General features: G+C 49.9%; 1 protein-coding gene across 5 annotated transcripts; it reads left to right on the top strand.

Annotated features, from left to right (window-relative positions):
* The first annotated feature begins 38 nt into the window (after positions 1 to 38).
* mvk (mevalonate kinase) lies at positions 39 to 27039 on the top strand. 5 transcript variants are annotated; one of them, XM_056419288.1, is made up of 13 exons: positions 39 to 380; positions 967 to 1114; positions 1516 to 1666; positions 3155 to 3310; positions 16608 to 16711; positions 17184 to 17229; positions 17354 to 17444; positions 17729 to 17848; positions 18563 to 18716; positions 22458 to 24751; positions 25177 to 25308; positions 25722 to 26377; positions 26588 to 27039. In XM_056419288.1, the coding sequence occupies exons 1-10, from the start codon at positions 303 to 305 to the stop codon at positions 22607 to 22609; spliced, it is 1200 nt and encodes a 399-aa protein (XP_056275263.1). In that variant the 5' UTR covers positions 39 to 302; the 3' UTR covers positions 22610 to 24751; positions 25177 to 25308; positions 25722 to 26377; positions 26588 to 27039. The 5 variants fall into 5 exon arrangements, with proteins under 5 accessions (XP_056275263.1, XP_056275265.1, XP_056275266.1 ...); XM_056419290.1 differs by having other exon boundaries at positions 22458 to 25308; positions 26588 to 26722; positions 26804 to 27039; XM_056419291.1 differs by lacking the exon at positions 25177 to 25308 and having other exon boundaries at positions 26146 to 26377.

Here is a 27039-nt window from a genome sequence, read left to right as displayed (position 1 = left end):
AAGATCGGACACACGTTGGTCCCGCCTCCCGGCGTCGCCCGTGTTTCCAACATGTCCGGCCCGCCGGGTTGAGGGGAGTCTGTTCTCTGAGGCATCCATCACACCTGCGACCGAACCTGCTTTGTTAAACCTTCTATTTGTGGCTATTTGTCTGTATTTGAACGTCGCAGAGCCGTCGGGCAGAGCCGTCAACCGCTGCTGCTCCAGAGGATTAACATGTGCTAACGGTGCTAAGCTCGCTCATAGAAACACCGTCAGACACGGTGTGGACAGATCTGTGCACTCTGGGAACGTTTGCAGACATGCAGGTGACGGAGATCCTCGTGTCTGCTCCAGGGAAGGCGATCCTCCACGGGGAGCATGCTGTTGTGCACGGAAAGGTAACTTTAAGTTAAAATGATACCAAGTGAATGAGTTTTAAAAGGTCAGATGGGCAGTGCTCCGTCAGGGCGACACTGCGCGGCGAGACAGTGTCCGACACATTAAACGTGTTACTCATTCGGTTTTAAATGCATCTTACTCCAATATCACGAGTTTCATTTGAGTAACCTGCATCTCTACAAATGATGTTCCCACTGTACTGTCAAGGCAAACTCAGCACTTTACTTCATCCCCCCCTGTATATTTAGTATTTAGTTTTTTAGTATTGTGTTTTGTGTTTTATATTTATTTCCATTGATACTCTGATGTTCACCGCTGCTGTGATTTGTTTAAATGTCCCCACTGTGGGACGAATAAAGGAATATCATATATCATATCAAATATATGGAAATCTATAATAACATAGAAGGTAGAACACAACAAAGAAGCTATATGATGCCTTGGCACGTTGTTTGAACTAATGTGCAGTGAATGGGCTAAACGTCTGGCCATCTAATAATATTAATAATGTAGACTTCTATAGCGCTTCTCTAGTACACACAGAGGCTTACATCTCACCACACTGTGTTCTCTGCTCCATTACAGGTGGCTCTTGCTGTGAGTTTGAACCTGAGGACATATTTATGTTTGAAAGGCACCACCACTGGCAATGTTTGCATCAACCTCCCAAACATCGACACGTTCCTCTGCTGGGATCCATCTGAGCTGAAGCAGCTGCTCCCTCCTCCCCGTGGTGAGGCGCTGCAGGGGGCCATGAACACATGGCTGCTGGTTCTGCTTCTCATGGTCCAGGACAGAATGGGACATTTCAGTTTGGAGACTCTAATGTCTATAAAACGTTTTTTTATTAATGACCATTTAACTCCAATTACATCTAATCATTAGATGACTTGCCACCGATTTAAAATAATGTATATTTAAGTTATATTGCAGCAATGAACTCCATATTCTGCATTTTGTCTCTAGACGTTGTTATTGTATTAGTCATTGGATATACCTTTAACTGGGATAACTTACCTGTGGCTGTATTCCTCAAACATTCTTAATATATGCGGCTTTTTCATACAGACCAAAGTGCGTGTTGTGATGATTGTTCTCCTGATGCTGAGGATTGCTGTGTCTTGTAACTCACAGCAACAGGTGAGGGGGAGGAGGTGAAGCGTCTGGATGCTGACCTTGTGAAGAGACTGCATGAATTTCTTGGCGTCACCAATGGAAACCTGGATACTTGCAACATGGCCACCCTAGCCTTCCTCTACATCTACCTCTCATTATTTGGTTCAGGGTGAGACAGTTCTTTCCATTATTGTTTATTATGGCGAGGGGCTTCCAAGGGCCACCAAAGTCACATGACACCGAACAGATATTTTAGATCCTACAGAACCAGAGACGAGGCCCAGCAAATGTTACCCTGTTGCAGAGCTGTAGGACACCTTTATAAGAAAGATAACGGCAGGAACACAGAACATGTAGATGTACACATGTCCATGTGCTCCATCTACAGGCAATGGAAAGCATTAGAGTCTGACACATCTGGCTCCACAGACGCAGCCCCCTGCGGGCGATATAGCAATATAGAAAAGGCTGAGCAATATATAGCAATTTAGAAAAGGCAATTTAGAAAAGGCTGAGCATTTCCTGATGCATGTTGGGAAGTGTGCACTCTGCTCGTTTCATCACAAGTTTCTGCTTTCAGAATTGTGTTAGTGAGAGGAGGGGGAGGGGAGTCCTTACACAATCTGGGACTCACTTATCCGCTGGTTAAGTCCTAGAATAATGATGTCTCATTTCCTAATTATTTTTTTGAGCTCATAGGTAGGACACGTGTGAAATGTAAAACTTCAACATCTCAAAAAATACAGAATGCAGCAACAGTACCACACACTGCCTGAAGGTGATGCAGCGGTTCATATCTCAGCATCAGTTACGTGCTGTGCACATAGCCCACACAAGAAAAGTGTTTTACTCATTGTGTAATGGCAAAAGACTTCAACCTGACGCATTTTCTTTTGTGAGTTTGTTTGTGAGCTACAAGCAGTTAAAATTAAACTGTCGTTAAACTCGTCGTGTACCACGGGTACATGGGATACTGTAATTTGTACTTAACAAATATTGTGACGACAGCACCTGCTTCCGAGGGATGACACTGAATCGTTCAGCTCTTGTAACTACGTTCTCCAAACTAAACTGGTTGTTTTGTCAAAAACAGAAGTAATTAAATCTCTTTTGAAAATGTATTCACTATATTTATGAAAATGAGATGAGATATTTCCCTGCATCAGAAAATAATTCCTAAACCATGAAATGAGTAAAATGAGACAGGATGTTAGTTTTGCAGTTTTGAACATTCGATGTCATGTGACCAGAAGGAATCATTACACACTAATTAAAACACAGGAACAACACAATGAAGATGACAGAGTGGATGAAGAGTTGGTAGTCGGCATATTCCACCATCCAGACCTCCACCATCCATCAGGTGGAGGTAGAGAGGAGGAGTGGGCGGAGTCTCAGCAGTGGGCGGAGTCTCAGCAGGGCCGTGGCATCAGGAAGAGCCGGACAATGAGCTTCGTCTCTTCTCCCGTCTGCCTCAAAGCAGCGTCCCCGACAGACATCCACGTCTATCTAGCGAGTTTCTGTGGATTACGTAACATTGAACACTCCTTATAGTTCTGTGTGTACTGTACCAGTAATTATAATAATAAGTAAAGTCAAGAAGGGGAATGACACTTCAAGATGAAGTGCGTGTTGACGCCTCGGTGTCTGTCCTCAGGGAGCTGCCCAGCTTCACGCTGACCGTGTGGTCAGAGCTGCCCACCGGCGCCGGGCTGGGCTCCAGCGCCGCCTACGCCGTGTGCCTCAGTGCAGCGCTGCTCTGCGCCAGCGGAGACATCCCCGCCGCCCTCAGAGAGGGGGAGCACGCCGCCAGGTGAGCACGCCACGCTGGGGACGCCTCCACCTGTCCTCATGTCCTCCACCTGTCCTCATGTCCTCCACCTGTCCTCATGTCCTCCACCTGTCCTCATGTCCTACACCTGTTCTCATGTCCTACACCTGTCCTCATGTCCTATACCTGTCCTCATGTCCTCCACCTGTCCTCATGTCCTCCACCTGTCCTCATGTCCTCCACCTGTCCTCATGTCCTACACCTGTTCTCATGTCCTACACCTGTCATGTCCTATACCTGTCCTCATGTCCTCCACCTGCCCTCATGTCCTCCACCTGTCCTCATGTCCTCCACCTGTCCTCATGTCCTCCACCTGTCCTCATGTCCTCCACCTGTCCTCATGTCCTCCACCTGTCCTCATGTCCTCCACCTGTCCTCATGTCCTCCACCTGTCCTCATGTCCTACACCTGTTCTCATGTCCTCCACCTGTCCTCATGTCCTATACCTGTCCTCATGTCCTATACCTGTCCTCATGTCCTCCACCTGTCCTCATGTCCTATACCTGTTCTCATGTCCTACACATTACATTACATTACATGTCATTTAGCAGACGCTTTTATCCAAAGCGACTTACAATAAGTGCATTTCAACCTAGAGTACAAACTAAGAACAACAAGAATACAGGAAGTAACATTTCCTCAACATAGTCGAACTACAAAAGTACCATAAGTAAGTGCTATCTAAGTGCCACTGAAGTGCTAATCTGTGTTTTAATCCAGATATAGTCGGAAAAGGTGTGTTTTCAGTCTCCGACGGAAGATGTAGAGACTTTCTGCTGTCCTGATGTCAGTGGGGAGCCCGTTCCACCACTGAGGAGCCAGGACAGCAAACAGTCTGGATTTCGAGTGATTAGCTCGAGGTGCAGGAGGCACAAGTCGATTGGCTGTTGCCGAGCGGAGCGAACGTGCCGGGTGTACGGTGTGACCATATCCCGGATGTAGACGGGCCCGATCCGTCTAGAGCACGGTACGCCAGGACCAGTGTTTTGAAGCGGATGCGGCAGCCACCGTAACCAGTGGAGAGAGCGGAGGAGCGGAGTGGTGTGGGTGAATTCGGGAGGCTGAAGACCAGTCGAGCTGCTGCATTCTGGATGAGCTGCAGGGGTCGGATGGCCTTAGCAGGTAGACCAGCCAGGAGGAGTTGCAGTAGTCGAGGCGTGAAATGACCAGAGCCTGGATCAGAACCTGCGCCGCCTTCTGAGTAAGAAGAGGACGTATTCTCCTGATGTTGTGCAGCATGTACCTACAGGAACGCCGTCAGCGATGTTGGCCGTCAGGGAGAGTTGACTGTCGAGTGTCACCCCGAGGTTCCTGGCAGTCCGAGTAGGGGCCAACACAGAGCTGTTGAAGGTGATAGTCAGGTCGTGGGTTGGGGAGCCTTTCCCTGGAAGGAATAGTAGCTCAGTCTTGTCAGGGTTGATCTTCAGGTGGTGAGCAGACATCCACTGAGAGATGTCAGTCAGACAGGCAGAGATTCGTGCCGCCACCCGTGTTTCGGACGGTGGAAACGAGAAGATCAGTTGGGTGTCATCAGCATAGCTATGGTAGGAGAAGCCATGCGAACGAATGACAGAGCCGAGAGAATTTGTGTACAGAGAGAAGAGGAGGGACCCAGGACGGAGCCTTGAGGAACCCCAGTAGTGAGAGGACAAGGATCAGACACAGATCCTCTCCAAGTTACCCGGTAGGTGCGGTCTTTAAGGTAGGAAGAGAAAGAGCGAGTGCAGTGCCTGAGATCCCCAGGTCCTGAAGAGAAGAGATCAGGATCTGGTGGTTCACGGTGTCAAATGCTGCAGAAAGGTCGAGAAGGATAAGGACAGCAGAGAGAGAGGCTGCTCTAGCAGTGTGAAGCTGCTCAGAGACAGCAAGGAGGGCCGCCTCTGTCGAGTGGCCGGCCTTGAATCCAGACTGGTGAGGGTCAAGAAGGTTGTTACTGTGGAGATAGGAGGACACTTGGCTCAAGATAGCTCGCTCCAGAGTTTTGGAGAGAAAGGAAGAAGAGACCGGTCTGTAGTTGCTGACTTCAGACGGGTCGAGCGTGGGTTTCTTCAGGAGAGGGTTGACTCGCCTCCTTCAGAGAGTTAGGAAACAGCCAGTTGAGAGGGAGCTGTTAATAAGATGGGTGAGGAAGGTCAGAAGGTCAGGAGCAATAGCCTGGAGAATGGGAGACGGACGGGGTCAAGGGCGAGGTGGTCGGTCGGGCGGAGGTCACCAAGCTAAGAACTTGATTGGGAGACAAGGGGTGAAAGAGGAAAGAGAGGGGGATGAAGAAGTTAGTGTTGGTGAGGTGATAGAAGATGGATTTGTAAAGGAGGAGCGTATGTCGTCTATCTTGTTTGTAAAGTAGTCGACAAAGTGGCTCGGCAAAAGGGTGGAAGGAGGAGGGACAGGGGATCAAGGAGGTTGGAAAAGATAGAGAAGAGTTTTTGGGGTTAGAGAAGGAAGACTGAATTTTGGTCAGGTAGAACGAGCTTTTGGCTGCAGAGATAGAGGAAGAGAAGGAGGAGAGGAGATTGATAGAAGAGCAAGTCTTCCGCTTGATTCGATTGCGCCATTTTCTTTCCGCCGCAGGGTGGCTCTCTCGGCCAAGACCGAGTCCGACAACCACGGAGCCGGAGAGGATTTCCGAACCGGTCGTGTCTTAAAAGGACAAAGAGAATCAAGAGATGAAGACAGGGAAGAGAGGAGAGTGTCTGCGCAGAGTTAGGATGCATGAGTGAGAAGCAGTCAGTTGAGGGAGAGCAGATAGGACAGAGGAGGCAAGAGAGGAGGGACAGAGGGTGCGAATGTTCGCGGGTACAGGTGCAGAGTCTGTAGATATGGGTGGGTTGTGAGTACCAGAGAGCGAGAGAGTAAGAGATGAAGAAGTGGTCAGAGACATGGAGAGGAGTCACAGTGAGGTTAGAGGTAGAGCAGTTTCTTGTGAAAATGTAGTCAAGGTGGTTGCCGGCTTTGTGAGTAGGAGGAGGGACTGAGTGAGAGGTTAAAGGAAGACAGTAAGAGTAAGAGATCACATGACTTCTCTGTCTGGATGTTAAAGTCACCCAGAAGGATGAGCGGGGCCGTGTTCATGAAGTTCGATAGGAGGACGTCTAGCTCGTCCAAGAAATCTCCCAAAGAACCAGGGGACGGTAGAGAACAACAATGTGAAGTTGGACCGGATGAGTAACGGTCACCGCATGAAACTCAAAAGTCAGTGGGATAAAGAGTGGAAGCGGTAGGGACAGAAACACCATGTGGGTGAGATGAGTAACCTGTACCTCCACCCGACCAGAGAGTCTGGGTGTGTGGCGAAAGGAGAGGGCAGAGGAGAGAGCAGCCGGGTAGACGTGTTGTCTGCTGTGATCCAGGTCTCAGTGAGAGCCAGGAAGTCAAGCGACTGCTCCACAGCAAAGCCAGAGATGAAGTCGGCCTTGCGGTTGGCTGACTGACAGTTCCAGAGGCCTCCTGTGACCAGGTGCTGGGTGTGAGTAGAACGGTAGGAAGGATAACAGAGGAGGGTTCCGCACATGAATGAGCGAGTCCTATAGTAACTACAGTAGAGATACGCACAGGTATGGAAAAGACACACATATTCAAAAATGGGAAATACTCAGCCACCCCAAGACTCCAACGGAAGACTCCTATGTCTTTGTCCTCCAGTCTTGACTCCAACGGAAGACTCCTATGTCTTTGTCCTCCAGTCTTGACTCCAACGGAAGACTCCTATGTCTTTGTCCTCCGAGTCTTGACTCCAACGGAAGACTCCTATGTCTTTGTCCTCGAGTCTTGACTCCAACGGAAGACTCCTATGTCTTTGTCCTCTAGTCTTGACTCCAACGGAAGACTCCTATGTCTTTGTCCTCGAGTCTTGACTCCAACGGAAGACTCCTATGTCTTTGTCCTCGAGTCTTGACTCCAACGGAAGACTCCTATGTCTTTGTCCTCGAGTCTTCGTCCGATGAGTCACACTGACGCTACAGCTGACGCGAAAAACCCCACCCGGTTATGAGCCCAAGTTAGTGCCAATTACCTCCAGCCACGTTGACACCGCCCCTTGGCTTTTGGTATTCAAATGACACTCAATAGAAACCAGGTGACGATCGCTCGTCCAATCAGTGAAGATTCAGGTGTCGGAACACAGGACACACCTCTCTACCAAAACAACTCCTTAAAACAGGACAGACTAACAATCTAGCAGCTTTAAACAACAAATACAACACTAACTTTAGCAGATAAAACTAGTTTAAAGAAGATACTTAGCAGGATCCAAGTAGTCAGTAGTCTCGCCTCACAGGTAGAAAATGCACACTACACCTGTCCTCATGTCCTATACCTGTCCTCATGTCCTATACATGTCCTCATGTCCTCTACATGTCCTCATGTCCTCCACCTGTCCTCATGTCCTACACCTGTCCTCATGTCCTATACCTGTCCTCATGTCCTATACCTGTTCTCATGTCCTACACCTGTCCTCATGTCCTATACCTGTCCTCATGTCCTATACCTGTTCTCATGTCCTCCACCTGTCCTCATGTCCTCCACCTGTCCTCATGTCCTATACCTGTTCTCATGTCCTATACCTGTTCTCATGTCCTACACCTGTCCTCATGTCCTATACCTGTTCTCATGTCCTATACCTGTTCTCATGTCCTATACCTGTTCTCATGTCCTCCACCTGTCCTCATGTCCTTCACCTGTCCTCATGTCCTATACCTGTTCTCATGTCCTACACCTGTCCTCATGTCCTCCACCTGTCCTCATGTCCTACACCTGTCCTCATGTCCTCCACCTGTCCTCATGTCCTATACCTGTTCTCATGTCCTACACCTGTCCTCATGTCCTATACCTGTCCTCATGTCCTATACCTGTTCTCATGTCCTATACCTGTTCTCATGTCCTATACCTGTTCTCATGTCCTCCACCTGTCCTCATGTCCTTCACCTGTCCTCATGTCCTATACCTGTTCTCATGTCCTACACCTGTCCTCATGTCCTCCACCTGCCCTCATGTCCTCCACCTGTCCTCATGTCCTACACCTGTCCTCATGTCCTCCACCTGTCCTCATGTCCTCCACCTGTCCTCATGTCCTACACCTGTTCTCATGTCCTACACCTGTCCTCATGTCCTATACCTGTCCTCATGTCCTATACCTGTTCTCATGTCCTCCACCTGTCCTCATGTCCTCCACCTGCCCTCATGTCCTACACCTGTCCTCATGTCCTATACCTGTCCTCATGTCCTCCACCTGTTCTCATTCAATTCAATTCAATTCAGTTTATTTGTATAGCCCAATTTCACAAATTACAAATTTGTCTCGGAGTGCTTTACAATCTGTACACATAGACATCCCTGCCCCAAAACCTCACATCGGACCAGGAAAAACTCCCAAATAACCCTTCAGGAAAAAAGGAAGAAACCTGAGGAGAGCAACAGAAGAGGATCCCTCCAGGATGGACAGATGCAATAGATGTAATGTGTACAGAAGGACAGATTTAGAGTTAAATACATTCAATGAATATGACAGAGTGTATGAATAGTTCATAGTAGGCATATTCCACGATGGAGACCTCCACGATCCATCAGGCAGATGGCGGTGGGGAGGAAGAGGCGGAGTCTCAACAGTGGGCGGAGTCTCAACAGGACAGTGGCGTAGTCATGAGCAGGAATTCCACGACCCAGACGATCCATCAGGCAGATAGGATCTATGCGTTCTCATAGGGTCCGATGACCCCATGAGACGTAAAGTCAAAAGGACTTCCGGGAGAAAGCAGAGTTAGTAACGTGTGATTGAGAGATGAAAATTCATCCTTAAGGAGAGAAAAAGAGGAGATAGGTACTCAGTGCATCCTAAACGTCCCCCGGCAGCTATAAGCCTATAGCAGCATATCAAGGGGCTGGACCAGGGCAAACCTGATTCAGCCCTAACTATAAGCTCTGTCAAAGAGGAAGGTCTTAAGTCTACTCTTAAACGAGGTGACTGTGTCTGCCTCCCGGACTGAAATTGGAAGCTGGTTCCATAAAAGAGGAGCTTGATAACTAAAGGCTCTGGCTCCCATTCTACTTTTTAAGACTCTAGGAACTACAAGTAGTCCCGCATTTAGTGAGCGTAGCTCTCTAGTGGGGCAATATGGTGCGACAAGCTCCTTAAGATATGATGGAGCATCACCAATCAAGGCTTTGTAGGTTAAGAGAAGAATTTTAAAAGTGATTCTTGATTTTACTGGGAGCCAGTGCAGAGCAGCTAGTGCAGGAGTGATGTGATCTCTTTTCTTAGTTTTAGTGAGAACACGAGCTGCAGCATTCTGGATCAACTGGAGGACCTAAGAGATTTATTAGAGCAGCCTGCTAATAAGGAGTTGCAGTAATCCAGTCTCAAGTAACGAACGCGTGAACCAATTTTTCTGCATCTTTTGAGACAAGATGTGCCTGATTTTGAAATATTACGTAGATGAAAGAATGCAGTCCTTGAGATTTGCTTTACGTGGGAGTTAAAGGACAAGTCCCGATCAAAGATAACGCCAAGATTCTTTACAGTGGTGTTGGATGCTAGGGCAATGCCATCTACAGAATCCACATCACCAGATAATTGATCTCTGAGGTGCTCAGGGCCGATTAAAATTACTTCGGTTTTGTCTGAGTTTAACATCAAGAAGTTGCAGGTCATTCATGTTTTTATGTCTTTAAGACATGCTTGAATTTTACAGAGTTGGTTGCTCTCCTCTGGTTTTATCGATAAATATAGTTGAGTGTCATCTGCATAACAATGAAAGTTTATGGAGTGTTTCCTGATAATATTGCCCAAAGGAAGCATGTATAAGGTAAATAAAATTGGTCCAAGCACAGAACCTTGTGGAACTCCGTGATTAACGTTGGTGGTTATCGAGGCGTCATCGTTTACAAATACAAACTGAGATCGATCTGATAAATAGGATTTAAACCAAATTAGTGCCGTGCCTGAAATGCCAATCGACTGCTCCAGTCTCTGTAACAGGATGTCATGGTCAATGGTGTCGAATGCAGCACTAAGGTCTAACAAGACCAGGACAGAGAGGAGTCCTTTATCTGCTGCCATTAAGAGGTCATTTGTAATTTTCACCAGTGCCGTCTCGGTGCTGTGGTGTTTTCTAAATCCTGATTGAAATTTCTCAAATAAACTATTATGATGTAGAAAGTCGCACAACTGATTTGCGACCACTTTCTCAAGGATCTTGGAGAGGAAGGGAGGTTAGAGATCGGTCTGTAGTTAGCCAATACCTCTGGATCCAGAGTGGGCTTCTTCAGGAGAGGTTTAATAACAGCCACCTTGAAGGAGTGTGGCACGTGGCCTGTTAGCAGAGACACATTGATAATATCTAATAGAGAGCCGCCAATTAAAGGCAAAACGCCTTTAAGCAGCCTCGTCGGGATGGGGTCCAAGAGACAGGTAGACGTGTTCAAGTAGAAACCGTTGAAAATAATTGGTCACGGTTGATAGGAGAAAATCCTCCAAATATACACCAGGGCATACAGCGGTTTCCAAGGCCATTCCACTTGAGAACAGATTGGCACTGGTTATGGGCAAGAGATTATTAATCTTGTCCCTAATAGTTAAAATCTTTTCATTAAAGAAGTTCATAAAGTCATTACCACTAAGGTTTATAGGAATGCTCGGCTCCACAGAGCTGTGACTCTCTGTCAGCCTGGCTACAGTGCTGAAGAGAAACCTGGGGTTGTTTTTATTTTTTCTATTATTGATGAGTAATAGGCTGCTCTGGCATTACGGAGGGCCTTCTTATATGTTTTAAGACTATCTCGCCAAACTAAGCGGGATTCTTCGAGATTAGTTGAACGCCATATGCTCAAGCTTCGTGACGCTTGCTTCAGTTTGGGTCTGAGGGTTATACCAGGGAGCAAATCTCCTCTTTCTCACTGTCTTCTTCTTCAGAGGGGCTATCGAGTCCAGTGTCATTCTCAGAGAGCCTATGGCACTGTCAACAAGATGATCAATCTGGGACGGACTAAAGTTAGACCAGGAGTCCTCTGTTATATTGAGACGTGGTATCGAATCAAATACAGAAGGAATCGCTTTAAATTTAGCTACAGCACTATCAGTTAGACATCTAGTGTAGAAACTTTTGACTAACGGAGTACACTCCGGTAGTATAAATTCAAAAGTTATGAGGTTGTGGTCTGACAGAAGAGGATTCTTTTGGAAGACGTTCAAATGCTCAATGTCAACGCCATAAGTAAGAACAAGATCAAGCGTGTGGCCAAAGCTGTGAGTGGGTTTCTGTACTCTGACAGAAGCCAATCGAGTCCAACAAGGAGATGAATGCAGCACTAAGGCAATCATTATCAACATCCACATGGATATTAAAATCTCCAACAATAATAACTTTATCGGTTTTAAGAACCAAACTTGATATAAATTCTGAGAATTCAGATATAAACTCTGAATATGGACCTGGTGGCGGTACAGAATCACAAATCGAATTGGCTGTAGTGTTTTCCAGGTTGGATGTGAAAGACTAAGAACAAGGCTTTCAAATGAGGTGTAGTGTAATTTTGGTTGAGGATTAATTAATAGGCTCGATTCAAAGATGGCTGCTACTCCACCTCCTCGACCGGTGCCTCGAGGAATGTGAGTATTAATATGACTTGGAGGAGTCGATTCATTCAGGCAGACATATTCTTCATGGCTCAGCCAGGTTTCAGTTAGGCAACATAAATCAATGTGATTATCTGATATTAAATCATTCAGTAACACAGCTTTAGATGACAGAGATCGAATATTTAGGAGACCACATTTAATAGACCTATTTTGTTGCACTGCTGAAATAATTGTGTTAACTTGTATAAGGTTATTGTGTACGACTCCTCTTCTGCTTACTTTTGATTTATTTAATTGAAGTGGCCGTGGGACAGACACAGTCTCTACTCTAAAGTCAAGGGTGGGTAACTGCTCGAATGGAAGAGCAGAGAAGGTGTTAAACTACAACTCTGCTCCCGGTTCCTGATCTGAACCCTGGGTTGTCATGGATTAAGTCCGTGATCAACTTGGTCATATTCGCAGAAATGAGACGCTCCGTCCAACGTGGGATGAATGCCGCCTCCTCATCAGATCAGGTTTTCCCAGAAAGTCTTCCAGTTGTCTACGAGCCCACATTATTCGCTGGGCACCACCGACAGCCAGCGGTTGAAAGACGACATTCGGCTATACAATTGCCTGTCTGCAAATTTGGGAGAGGGCCAGAGAAAATTACGGTGTCCGACAACGCCTTGGCATAAGCACACACCGATTCCACATTAATTTTAGTGAGTTCCGACCGACGGGCTCGGCGTCATTACCACCGCGTGTATTACAATCTGACTGTATCTCCGCTTATCCTAGCCAGCAGCTTCAAACAAGACTCCACGTCGCCGCTCTGGCCCCCGGGAGGCACACGACTCTGGTCCGCGGCTTCGCTAACGTCACGTTCCTGACTGTAAAGCTCCCGATAACCAGGGTGTGTTCCTCAGCGGGTGTGTCGCTGAGCAGGGAAACTGGTTCGAAACGTGAAGTGGTTGGTGCACAGCGGCTTCTGTATAGACTTACTACTCCTGGAACAGTTACCCAACCACCCGGCTGCACGGTTACCGCCGGGGAACAGCTATCAGCTGACTGTAGCTCCGCGCCGACTACGGGAGAGGGCGGCTAACTAGCATAGCTGTCTGAGCTTCGATAGCGGAGCCGTGCATCTAACCCACTTAGACCTGCCTCCAACCTAGCAAATAAACTACACTTGTTGCATGTATCGTTATCATTAAGGGAGGCAGGGGGATAACTATACATGAGACACACTGAGCAAGAGGGCGGAGGGAGAAGAAGAAGTCATGCTCGCTGTTGAGCAACCAGAGCTTACCGGAAGAGTGAGATGATGCGTTCAGGAGCAGCTGGGAAAATCAGACTCCAATATAACCTACTTTTACAACAAGTACGTCGTTGCCGTTTACTTTAACTTCGATCGCTCTCATGTCCTCCACCTCCTCATGTCCTCCACCTGTCCTCATGTCCTCCACCTGTCCTCATGTCCTCCACCTGCCCTCATGTCCTCCACCTGTCCTCATGTCCTCCACCTGCCCTCATGTCCTCCACCTGTCCTCATGTCCTCCACCTGTTCTCATGTCCTCCACCTGTCCTCATGTCCTCCACCTGCCCTCATGTCCTCCACCTGCCCTCATGTCCTCCACCTGTCCTCATGTCCTCCACCTGTTCTCATGTCCTCCTCATGTCCTCCACCTGCCCTCATGTCCTCCACCTGCCCTCATGTCCTCCACCTGTCCTCATGTCCTCCACCTGTTCTCATGTCCTCCACCTGCCCTCATGTCCTCCACCTGTTCTCATGTCCTCCACCTGTCCTCATGTCCTCCACCTGTTCTCATGTCCTCCACCTGTTCTCATGTCCTCCACCTGTCCTCATGTCCTCCACCTGTTCTCATGTCCTCCACCTGTTCTCATGTCCTCCACCTGTCCTCATGTCCTCCACCTGCCCTCATGTCCTCCACCTGTCCTCATGTCCTCCACCTGTTCTCATGTCCTCCACCTGTCCTCATGTCCTCCACCTGCCCTCATGTCCTCCACCTGTCCTCATGTCCTCCACCTGTTCTCATGTCCTCCACCTGTCCTCATGTCCTCCACCTGCCCTCATGTCCTCCACCTGCCCTCATGTCCTCCACCTGTCCTCATGTCCTCCACCTGTTCTCATGTCCTCCTCATGTCCTCCACCTGCCCTCATGTCCTCCACCTGTCCTCATGTCCTCCACCTGTTCTCATGTCCTCCACCTGCCCTCATGTCCTCCACCTGTTCTCATGTCCTCCACCTGTCCTCATGTCCTCCACCTGTTCTCATGTCCTCCACCTGTTCTCATGTCCTCCACCTGTTCTCATGTCCTCCACCTGTCCTCATGTCCTCCACCTGTTCTCATGTCCTCCACCTGTCCTCATGTCCTCCACCTGTTCTCATGTCCTCCACCTGTTCTCATGTCCTCCACCTGTCCTCATGTCCTCCACCTGCCCTCATGTCCTCCACCTGTCCTCATGTCCTCCACCTGCCCTCATGTCCTCCACCTGTCCTCATGTCCTCCACCTGTCCTCATGTCCTCCACCTGTCCTCATGTCCTCCACCTGCCCTCATGTCCTCCACCTGCCCTCATGTCCTCCACCTGTCCTCATGTCCTCCACCTGTCCTCATGTCCTCCACCTGTCCTCATGTCCTCCACCTGTTCTCATGTCCTCCACCTGTCCTCATGTCCTCCACCTGTTCTCATGTCCTCCACCTGTCCTCATGTCCTCCACCTGTTCTCATGTCCTCCACCTGTTCTCATGTCCTCCACCTGTTCTCATGTCCTCCACCTGTCCTCATGTCCTCCACCTGTTCTCATGTCCTCCACCTGTTCTCATGTCCTCCACCTGTTCTCATGTCCTCCACCTGTTCTCATGTCCTCCACCTGTCCTCATGTCCTCCACCTGTTCTCATGTCCTCCTCATGTCCTCCACCTGCCCTCATGTCCTCCACCTGCCCTCATGTCCTCCACCTGTCCTCATGGCCTCCACCTGTTCTCATGTCCTCCACCTGTTCTCATGTCCTTCACCTGTTCTCATGTCCTCCACCTGTTCTCATGTCCTTCACCTGTTCTCATGTCCTCCACCTGTCCTCATGTCCTCCACCTGTCCTCATGTCCTCCACCTGTTCTCATGTCCTCCACCTGTCCTCATGTCCTACACCTGCCCTCATGTCCTCCACCTGTCCTCATGTCCTCCACCTGTTCTCATGTCCTCCACCTGTTCTCATGTCCTCCACCTGTCCTCATGTCCTCCACCTGTCCTCATGTCCTCCACCTGTCCTCATGTCCTCCACCTGTCCTCATGTCCTCCACCTGTTCTCATGTCCTCCACCTGTTCTCATGTCCTCCACCTGTCCTCATGTCCTCCACCTGTCCTCATGTCCTCCACCTGCCCTCATGTCCTCCACCTGTTCTCATGTCCTCCACCTGTTCTCATGTCCTCCACCTGTCCTCATGTCCTATACCTGTCCTCATGTCCTCCACCTGCCCTCATGTCCTCCACCTGTCCTCCACCTGTCCTCATGTCCTCCACCTGTCCTCATGTCCTCCACCTGTCCTCATGTCCTCCACCTGTTCTCATGTCCTCCACCTGTTCTCATGTCCTCCACCTGTCCTCATGTCCTATACCTGTCCTCATGTCCTCCACCTGCCCTCATGTCCTCCACCTGTCCTCATGTCCTCCACCTGTTCTCATGTCCTCCTCATGTCCTTCACCTGTCCTCATGTCGTAAACCTGGTTCCATCGATGGAATTCTTAAACCGGATGATTTTACTTCACATGTTTCATGCTGTGTGATAGTCTCACTGAAAGTTATTATTTTTAAGTTTACAGGGAATAAAAGAGAGCTTGATATACAACATTAATGTTACTGAATGAAATAAACTGAGACGTGTTTCAGGGCAACATGAATACCTGTGGAGCCCAGTGGATGCAACTCAGTGGCCTGCAGTGCTAAACATCTTGAGGAGTTTATGATGAATAGGGATGGGTATCGTTTGGGGTTTTTCCGATACCGGTGCTAAACCGGTACTTTTAAAACGATACCGGTGCCTAAACGGTGCCTGAACCGATACTTTTTTTTTTAAACGCACAATGAGGACATTAAAAACCTCTTTGGGCATATTCCCTGTAGAAGCCGTTATCATGGAGCACGACAACAACGGATATCAGACTGTTAACATACACAATGTTCTCCATTATATGATGTGATATGTATTGTCATGTGCAGACTTTATAGGGTTAATCCTGTCACTGTTTTGATGGGCAAAGAGAACAACCAATCAGAGGGACTGAAGATGACACGTGACAAATAAAGCTTTGCTTCTGACAGCGAGAGTTACACTGAAACAAAGTGACGCCCCACGGTCTTTATTCCTCCGTCATTATATTCCCGGTAACACCGGGTAAACAGCCGGGACCGCTGGACACCAACACATCTGCTTAAATATGATAGGCTATCGTAACCTGCTGACAGGGCGGAGTCACCTGAGAAGTTCACAACAATAGTTTTTTTCAATTTCAATCGGCTCAGGCACCGGAAAGAAGCACCGAAATGTGCGTTGCGTTTCGGTCCGGGTAATACCGGTTGTATTGGAACCGGTACCATATTGGCACCGGGTTTCGGTACCCAACCCTAATGATGACTGTCAACTTTTTTTCTTGGATTCTTCTGTGAGGGTCTGTCGGGATCCTAAGTTCTCCTTTAACATACAGGTGGTGTCAGGAGGACCTGGAGCGGATCAACAGCTGGGCGTTCCGAGGGGAGATGATCATCCACGGCAATCCTTCTGGAGTGGACAACGCCGTGGGGACGTGGGGTGAGCGGCGTGCCCTTGTCCTTCATGGAGCCACCACTGGGGGCGGCTGCAGCTCAGGGGGGTCAGGAGGTCAGGGGGTCGTCCTGCAACCCTAAGGTCGTCGGTTCGATCCCCGCTCTCCCCGTTGGCTGCAAGTTGAAGTGTCCATGAGCAAGGCACTGAACCCCCAGTTGCTCCCCGGGCGCATCACTGCAGCCCACTGGGGTTAAATGACTGAGGAGGGGTTAAATGCAGAGAACACATTTAACCTGGACTCTGTGTACCTGGACTCTGTGTACCTGTACTCTGGGTACCTGGACTCTCTGTACCTGGACTCTGGGTACCTGGACTCTGGGTACCTGGACTCTGGGTACCTGTACTCTGTGTACCTGGACTCTGTGTACCTGGACTCTGTGCAATGACAATAGATTGAATCCAATTCATTATCATCTGATGATTATCCAGTTAATGATTTTGATTTCCCTGAATGAAGGCGGCATGCTGAGATTCTTGGCCGGGAAGATAATACCACTGAGCAGGTAATGCCACTGAATGACATTTTAAAATAATTAATTAATTAATGAATGAAATGTAATTTAAAAGAGTTCACAGTGTTTGTGTATTCCCAGTAAGGTGAGAGCAGGTGTGTGCTTTGCTCCGCAGGGTGCCGTTACTCAGGATCCTCCTCACCAACACCAGAGTGCCGCGCAGCACCAAGCTGCTCGTTGCCCGGGTGACGGACAAGATCAACAAGGTGAGTGTTTCCTCCTCCCCGTGTGCTAGTTGCCAACTCTGTGATTAAACAACAGGCGGTGCTTTGGCGTGACAGACTCCCGAGCCGGGCGTCGAGTGCCTTCATAAAACATTTAAATTGAACTCGTAGCCACGCCCCTGTGTGCTGTTGCCGTGGCGACATCAGCAGGTGTGCATCTGCCTCAGACAGAGATCAGTCTGCCGTTTAACCATCTGTTCGTCTGACCGGGTGGAAGGCGTCGGCCTGAGAGACGCTGAGCTGCTCCGTTTGTTTTGATCCTGTAGTTTCCCTCCATCATGAAGCCGGTGCTCGACTCCGTGGACGCCATCGCCTGCGACTGTGAGAAGGTCCTCTCAGAGATGACCTGCGAGCCCATCACCGGAGAGCACTACAACACTCTGGAGGTACGGCGTGAGAAGAGATCAGAGTGTCTCCGTCGGAAACGAGTCGCCCAGACGGCACGGCGGCAAAAGCTAATCGTTGTAGTTCTGATGAAAATCATTCAACTCTTTTAAAGCTGAGACAAAGAAATGTTACATCACTACCAGCTCCGAGAGACTGGACTGACACGGCCGACCGCCTCCACCCGGCCGGACTTCACTTTGTCTGTCTGTTGTCTGTTGTTTGTCTGTCTGTCTGTTGTCTGTCTGTCTGTTGTCAGGTCTCTGTGTGTCTTGACTTTGCTGGTCCACCGTTTACCTGCATGTCTTCTCTTGTCGTCCACCTGTTTGCTGTTCTATATTTCTTTAGTCTGTATTATATATTTCATTAGTCTGTATTATATATTTCATTTAGTCTGTATTATATATTTCATTTAGTCTGTATTATATATTTCATCGTCTGTATGCTTTGTGTCTGATGTTTTTATTCTGTCCATTTTAACATTGTTCTTCCTTATTTTATTTGTCTGTAGATTGTATTTGTAATCTTGTGTTTTTAGGTTTGTTCTTAACATCATTGGGACTATAGATGAAAAACAGCCTCTTGGCTAACTGGCACATTTACTGACATGTTATTAATGTCCCTTATTAAATAAACCCAAGTAAAAAATACATAAAGAATCCACGGGGCTAATTCTCTGCCAATCCTCACCTGTGTTTAACCGCTGTGGTCTCCAGGAGCTCATCGACATCAACCAGCAGCTCCTGAACGTGCTGGGCGTAGGCCACGCCTCCCTGGACACGCTGTGCCGCCTCACGCTGACCAGAGGGCTGCACAGCAAGCTGACCGGCGCCGGGGGCGGAGGCTGCGGCATCACTCTCCTGAGACCAGGTACGGACCATCACTCTCCTGAGACCAGGTACCATCAGTCTCCTGAGACCAGGTACCATCAGTCTCCTGAGACCAGGTACCATCAGTCTCCTGAGACCAGGTACCATCAGTCTCCTGAGACCAGGTACCATCACCCTCCTGAGACCAGGTACGGACCATCACTCTCCTGAGACCAGGTACCATCACTCTCCTGAGACCAGGTACCATCACTCTCCTGAGACCAGGTACCATCAGTCTAGTGAGACCAGGTACCATCAGTCTCCTGAGACCAGGTACCATCAGTCTCCTGAGACCAGGTACCATCAGTCTCCTGAGACCAGGTACCATCAGTCTAGTGAGACCAGGTACCATCAGTCTAGTGAGACCAGGTACCATCAGTCTCCTGAGACCAGGTACCATCAGTCTAGTGAGACCAGGTACCATCAGTCTCCTGAGACCAGGTACCATCAGTCTAGTGAGACCAGGTACCATCAGTCTAGTGAGACCAGGTACCATCAGTCTAGTGAGACCAGGTACCATCAGTCTAGTGAGACCAGGTACCATCACTCTCCTGAGACCAGGTACCATCAGTCTAGTGAGACCAGGTACCATCAGTCTCCTGAGACCAGGTACCATCAGTCTCCTGAGACCAGGTACCATCAGTCTAGTGAGACCAGGTACCATCAGTCTAGTGAGACCAGGTACCATCAGTCTCCTGAGACCAGGTACCATCAGTCTAGTGAGACCAGGTACCATCAGTCTCCTGAGACCAGGTACCATCAGTCTAGTGAGACCAGGTACCATCACTCTCCTGAGACCAGGTACCATCAGTCTCCTGAGACCAGGTACGGTCGTCTCTCTGTCGCTTTGAAATGTTGGAGAAGAACCTGAGAGAACAGCGTCTTTAAAAACACCAAGGAATACAAAGGGTGGGATATCGTGAAGTGAAAATGGTCTGTAGAGTTTTATATTTAGCTAAAATATACTTCCGTCCTTCTCCAGAGCGACGGTTTTAACACGTGAGATGATTCCACAATTCAAACACAATACTTTCCAACATGCAGCTATCGACACACAAAACAATTAAGACTTCTTATCTTCTGCTGACTGTCAAAATCAAATGAGGTGTGAGCGGATCGGAGATGTCGGCCCCGTCGGTGATGGATGCTGCCCTTCAACGTTCAAAGGAAGGAAAAAGATTGGCTCCAGAAACCAAATGAACCACGACGTGGTCCGTGAAACCCGCTCCGCAGACGTGAGGCGCGTCCTCAGGACCACGGACACGCCCGTGTGCCGCGTCCAGACGGCCTCCTGCCGTCTCCTCTGACTCCAGACGTTGTGCTCGACTCAAAGAGAAATATAAACGTGCAGGAGCTGCAACGTCTCGGTTTCTATTGGCCAGCTTAGGAGCTGCAGCTCTACACATCTGTTGCTCTTCTTCTCGTGAGGCTTATAGCGGACAAAATAAACAAGCTCTTAACGTTTGTATTTCTGAGCATGAACTTCTTCACATGGAGGCGAAGCATGGAGGTTGTTATCTTATCAGAGGAACAGAGATACCAACCTCTGGTCCCACAGGCTGTATTCATCCTGCTATTTTGAAAAGTTGAATGCATAATGCAACAGCTGCTTCTGTTGGTTTCTAAGAACTTTGATTTAAAATGAAGATCTCATTTGTCGAGGCCTTGTGCGTCCTCCAATGGAAGCCCGGCTCTGGATGGAGTCTTCAGGGAAGTTTTCTGCGGCCGGCTGTCAGACTGCTGACAGCCCTCTTCTGCTCACGCCCTCTGAATGCGCCGCCCTCTGGACGGCAGTAGGGCGGCAGCAGGGCGGCCCTCTGGGTGGCAGTAGGGCGGCCCTCTGGACGGCAGCAGGCGGCCCTCTGGGCAGCAGGGCGGCAGCAGGGGCGGCCCTCTGGGCAGTAGGGCGGCCTCTGGCGGCAGGGCTCTGGGTGGCAGGCGGCGCCCTCTGGGTGGCAGGGCGGCCCTCGGCAGTAGGCGTGGCAGCAGGCGGCCTCTGGGTGGCAGTAGGGCGGCAGCAGGGCGGCCTCTGGTGGCAGGCAGGGCCTCTGGGGCAGTAGGGCGGCAGGGCGGCCCTCTGGGCAGGCCCTCTGGGCAGTGGGGCACAGGGCGGCCCCTCTGGGTGGCAGCAGGCGGCCCTCTGGGTGGCAGTAGGGTGGCAGCAGCGGCCCTCTGGGTGGCAGTAGGGCCCTCTGGCAGGGGCGGCCCTCTGGCAGTGGGGCGGCCCTCTGGACGGCAGCAGGGCGGCAGGGCCCTCTGACGGCAGTAGGGCGGCAGCAGGGCGGCAGTAGGGCGGCAGCAGGGCGGCAGTAGGGCGGCCCTCTGGACGGCAGTAGGGCGGCAGCAGGGCGGCCCTCTGGGTGGCAGTAGGGCGGCCCTCTGGGTGGCAGCAGGGCGGCCCTCTGGGTGGCAGCAGGGCGGCCCTCTGGGTGGCAGTAGGGCGGCAGCAGGGCGGCCCTCTGGGTGGCAGTAGGGCGGCCCTCTGGACGGCAGCAGGGCGGCAGCAGGGCGGCCCTCTGGGTGGCAGTAGGGCGGCAGCAGGGCGGCCCTCTGGGCGGCAGCAGGGCGGCAGCAGGGCGGCAGTAGGGCGGCCCTCTGGACGGCAGCAGGGCGGCAGCAGGGCGGCCCTCTGGGTGGCAGTAGGGCGGCCCTCTGGACGGCAGCAGGGCGGCAGCAGGGCGGCCCTCTGGGCGGCAGTAGGGCGGCCCTCTGGACGGCAGCAGGGCGGCCCTCTGGACGGCAGCAGGGCGGCAGCAGGGCGGCCCTCTGGGTGGCAGTAGGGCAGCCCTCTGGGTGGCAGCAGGGCGGCCCTCTGGGCGGCAGCAGGGCGGCAGTAGGGCGGCAGTAGGGCGGCAGCAGGGCGGCAGTAGGGCGGCCCTCTGGACGGCAGCAGGGCGGCAGTAGGGCGGCCCTCTGGGCGGCAGTAGGGCGGCAGCAGGGCGGCAGTAGGGCGGCAGCAGGGCGGCAGTAGGGCGGCCCTCTGGGTGGCAGCAGGGCGGCCCTTTGGGTGGCAGCAGGGCGGCCCTCTGGGCGGCAGCAGGGCGGCCCTCTGGACGGCAGCAGGGCGGCCCTCTGGGTGGCAGCAGGGCGGCAGCAGGGCGGCAGCAGGGCGGCCCTCTGGGTGGCAGTAGGGCAGCCCTCTGGGTGGCAGCAGGGCGGCCCTCTGGGCGGCAGTAGGGCGGCCCTCTGGACGGCAGCAGGGCGGCCCTCTGGTGTGCGGGGCCTCCGGTGGAGCCGGCTCACAGGGAACCGGATCCTCCCGTCTCCGACAACACAAACACACAAAGAAGCTCCGAGTTCAGTCGTTGATGCCGGCGGCCGCCATTCATCTGCGCCTCAACTCCTCTAACTAGAGGTTCAAATGCTCTTTATTTGTTTTCTCAGGGAGCTTCTTTCAAATAGATCCTCTGGCTTCTGTCTCCTCTAATGTTCTCAGTCGGTTTTTAAAGCTCCGTTCAGCTGCTCTTGATCTCAAGCTTTGGGTCGAGCTCTCGTGTGGTTGGCGCTCATCATTTCATGTGTGACCGCGGACGTTTGGGGATCCCAGAGCTGCTGTCTCTACATCGGCACGGTCTTTGACTTGAAGAGGTTCCGTTGGTGACGGGTTCCTCCCCGAGCGCCGTTTAGTCACGGACGCCAAACGCATCACACGACATCCGTCTCGTTGGCTTGTGATTCATTTCTCTTTGATGCAGAGCTGCAGCCCACACTGACCACTTGTTCTGACGGGTCTGTGTTGTAGAGACGGACTCCCGCGTTGTCCAGACCGTGATGCAGGACCTGAGGGACTGCGGCTTCGACTGCTGGGAGACGAGCATCGGCGGGCCGGGCGTCCAGCAGCACTCTGCGCTCTCTGTGAAGGAGGAAGCTCTGGAGGTCTTCAACTGTTACTGAGGCCGAAGCAGAGCACGCTTTGTCTGCTTCACCTCGAGACCTGAGAGCGCCGGGCGGAGCCGCAGAGCTTCACGAATGTTCCCAACAATCAAAACTAACAACGAGGCGACTGCGTCTCTAACAGGTGACTGTATTCATTCTGAGATGTGGGGAAATGATTTCTCCTCTCGGCACAGTGATATGTGTTGAGTACTTTGTCCACTAGATGGCAGCAGAGTTGCACAAATGCTTTTTATGAAACATTTTATGGTAAGAGGCTCTGATAAATTGATTAATATAAATGTGAAGCACTGGCAGAATTAATTTATATCCTCATGACATGTCCAACAAAGGAGCAGCAGAAGACTGTCGCTCATCAACTGCTCATCTCATTGTTTTTGCTCCTTTAACAAAATTCTATGTTTATTATTCTGATTTTATTATTCTACAAAGAGGTTCTTTAAAGTATCTGTGTGTTGATATTTCTTTGCTTCATATTCAATGTTGGTGAGACCAAGAAATTATGGAAATAGCATAAATATATGTCCCGATGATGAGACGTTGAATCCACATTCAACCTATTGTTTTATTTGATTTACCTTGAACATAAAAGCAAAAACAACCTGAAACAAAATACTTTTCCGTCCATTTATTTAACTTATATCTCTCTAAAAATGTCATGAATTATCAGTGTGTGGCCTCTCTGGAGCCTCTGGATCACTGCCACTAAAATGAATCAACAACCAGCATCCTTCTGTGAGTCACACATTGTGCTGACACACACACACACCTACACACACACGCTCGCTCCAGCTTTCCCAAATTCTCCATCTAATTGCTCATCCTAAACATTACAAAATATTCTGGAAATGCCGCCGACGCAGAAGAAGGATCTGTTTAGAATATCCCTGATTTGGGGAAAAGGTCACGGTGGGATTCAGTGGAGTTGGAGATCCATTTCATTTTCTATTTTTTAAATGTCATGAAGATTGAGTCGTCTGGGTCTGGCAGTGTGTCCACACCGTTTGCCCCCCTCCTCTCCCCCCCTGTCCTCTTGGATTGTGTCATCTTGATGTCAGGGCGGCCCCCCGTCAGTTGCCCCGAACCCCCTGCTGGAATTTAATTACCACTGCGCTTTTCAATTGGAATGGCATTGAGGGGGGGGGGGGACGACAACAGAGCTTCATTCGAAGCCCCTCTTTCTGTTCCGTCTCATTCTCTCTCTCTCTTCCCTCTCTCTCTCTCTCCTTTTACCCCTGCAAGGCACAGATGGTATTTTTTGTTATCAATGTCAGCGCCTGCTTCTTTCTGCTCTGATGAATAGAATCTAAAGAGGCCCTGAGATTATTTCAGATAACAGAGGGAGTGAGCAAAGAGGTCAAGATAGAGGGAGCGTGTCAGAAGGAGAGAGATGCTGTCCGGATGGATCAATGTGGCGGGATCGGGGATGGATAATTCATTTGAATGACATGTTGAATGTGAATGTCTGAGTGGTGGTGCTCAGCGTGGTCCTCTGGCCCCCCAGTGGACCGGGGGATGTCAGGAACCATGAAGGTTGAACACATAATGAGACGCTGCTGTTTCACTGGTTCCACTAGCAGGATTCAGAATGACTTCCTCCAGTGAGTTTAACACACAGAGGCCTCTGGACCGCAGGGTGGGGTCTGTTCTCGGGTTGAAAAATGACGGATATGTATATATACGTATATATATATATGTATATATACATATATGTGTATATATAATATATATTATATGTAAATATACATATATGTATACATATATATATACATATGTGTGTGTATATGCATATATATATTAATTAAAAGACTACATAGACATAACACCTTGAGGACGATGAAACAGTGAAAACAACATCATAAAGTCAGAGTATTGAGAAAAATAAAAAAGCGCTAAAGAAAGAAATGTGTGAGCTTTTTTAAAATTATTAATTTTTTTATTTAAAGAATCAAAACACATGGATGAAGGCAGATGTATGTGTTTGAGTGTATGCATGTACGTGGAATTGAATTGGTTTCCAGGCAAGGGAAACAAATAAAACAATAAAATGAATTAAGATGAACTAATCAATAAGACAAGTGTGTCATGTTTAAACAGAGTGATGACCAGATGTCGTGTGTTCTGCTGTAAATGATAGACGACGTGAGTTTTTCCATTTAAATATATTCTGACATTACATTTTCCCCGTGTGATGTGTGTGTTATTCCTTGACCTGTGTGTTATTCCCTGACCTGTGTGTGATGTGTGTGTTATTCCTTGACCTGTGTGATGTGTGTTATTCCCTGACATGTGTGTGTTATTCCTTGACCTGTGTGTTATTCCTTGACGTGTGTGTGTTATTCCTTGACCTGTGTGTGTTATTCCTTGACCTGTGTGTGTTATTCCTTGACGTGTGTGTTATTCCTTGACGTGTGTGTTATTCCTTGACCTGTGTGTGATGTGTGTGTTATTCCTTGACCTGTGTGTGTGTTATTCCTTGACCTATGTGTGTGTTATTCCTTGACGTGTGTGTTATTCCTTGACCTGTGTGTTATTCCTTGACCTGTGTGTACATTAATGTATGTCAGGGATGTGCAGTTGGCCGCAGCGGGGAAGACGAGTGTCCGTCGTGCAGCTTTTGTATCGCTGAGCAGCATCAGCACCACGAGCTCCTCGGGGATGGCGGGCGGATGGTCCTCCTGGGGGGGGTTGCCCTTTCGGTAAGTGGGGGAGGGGCCGGCGTGAGGTTCCGGGGTTCACTGAAGACAGCCGGGAGCACCGGCGCTGCCACAGGATTCAGATTCAGAGGCAACAGTGAATTGTTCCTTCAGTCCAAGTTTCCCCTGAAATAGGCAGATCAGCATCAACCATCACGGATCATGAGCATCGCCACGGTGCTTATGAAAGTGATCCAGGAATTCATTTATACTCCACAAGACTAGAGCCCCACGAGAAAACGGAAGTCTCCGGTGAATATTTCAATGTCTGCAAATGTCAGCGCTGCATGCTGAGCCCGGCGGCTCCAGGATCACTGAGATCTCTATCAGGCTAAGATCCGTTTAACCTTCAGCTCTTCTAGATTCAAACTGAAAAGTGGAGACTGAAATCCATATCGACTTGTTTTATTCATAAGGTGTCCGACGGTTCCTCCAAACCTCAAACAACCGCCCTTCAAAACCCGGGACAACCCTCCTGCTCCCTCAGGAGGACAGCGGTCACGTGAGGGGGAGTATTGTGACGTCTGAAACATGAAGCCGAGCGACGCCCGGTCCACGGCCCGCTCCCCATGATGGCATTGACCGGATCATGTGACCGGATCATGTGACCGGATCATGTGACCGGATCGATCCTGTCATCGATCCCGTGAAGACGAGGGCACCCGCAACCCGCCGCCGCCCCTCAGGGCTCTGGTGTAGTTTCCGTCTCCTGCCGCCTGTGAAGCGCCTCTGTGGTTCTGAAGCCACGCCTCCTCCTCGCTCCGTGTCCGGTCTGGTCTTGGGTTTTTGTCTCTTAACTTCCTGTTTTATTTTGAAGCCTAACTCCTCCTCTCGTTTCAGGTCACTTGCTCTTCCTCACGTGTCACCGGTGTGATGGTCTCCCCTGACCCCTGACCCCTGATGGTCCCCCCTGACCCCTGATGGTCTCCCCTGACCCCTGATGGTCTCACCTGTTCCCTGTGACCCTCATGTGCTCATAGTCTCGTCTCCCCTTTGGTCCAAAGTGTTTGGTCCTCGTCTCAGCCCTTTGCCACCGCCAGAGTCTCTTCTTCCAAGAGTTTTACCAAACCCTGTGAGTTGTTTACTGTTTCCTCCTTGAGAGACTTTTCATTTGCAAAGTTTCTAGTTGAGCTCCGTTTTGTTTTATTTGTCCTCCCTTTGGAGTGACTTTGTGTTTAGATTAGATCGTCATCATCAGGAAGTTTTTTCTTTTGCAAGTTATCTTGCAGGCACGAGTGATTTACAGTTTTCTCAAAGCCCATTTATTTGTCTCTCCTCAAAGAGGACCTGCATTCCACAGAGTGGGCTCATACGTTCTATCCTCTGCATCGGAGTCCTCGTGGTCGTCCGGGCCTGACGCTCCGGCTCCTCCTCCTCGGCGTTGAAGTTGCCCAGAACGTAACGTTCTGAGTTCTGTGTGCGTTCCCCGAAGCCTCCGATGTATTCACGTTGACTCCGGAGGTAACAACAGGGGTCTGTGTTTTACTCTGGGGAGCAGAGCGGCCGGGTGGCACCAGGTTGAACGTGAGGTCGCCCTCATCCGACTGCGAAGGTCACACCAAGGTCATCACTCTGCCGTTTGGATTGTTTTTGTTAAAACCGTCGCAGAAAAGAGGTCACTCCAGTTTTGCATTATTTTTCTGTAAAAAAGAGAAAGTTTAACAGCAAATCATTTATATGTATTTTTGTATTATGGATGTATGGCTCCTGGTAAATAAATGCATTCCACTTTGA

This window comes from Pseudoliparis swirei, chromosome 7, assembly GCF_029220125.1.
Source record: "Pseudoliparis swirei isolate HS2019 ecotype Mariana Trench chromosome 7, NWPU_hadal_v1, whole genome shotgun sequence".
Classification (NCBI taxonomy): domain Eukaryota; kingdom Metazoa; phylum Chordata; class Actinopteri; order Perciformes; family Liparidae; genus Pseudoliparis; species Pseudoliparis swirei.
This window is presented reverse-complemented; position numbering and strand designations above follow the sequence as displayed.

Bases quoted from the DNA above. Each gene is read 5' to 3' on its own strand.
- mvk (XM_056419291.1), top strand. From the start codon at position 303: ATGCAGGTGACGGAGATCCTCGTGTCTGCTCCAGGGAAGGCGATCCTC. The intron at 17,230-17,353 runs GTAATGCCACTG...TTTGCTCCGCAG, and splicing joins AAGATAATACCACTGAGCAG to GGTGCCGTTACTCAGGATCC. The intron at 17,849-18,562 runs GTACGGCGTGAG...TGTGGTCTCCAG, and splicing joins AGCACTACAACACTCTGGAG to GAGCTCATCGACATCAACCA.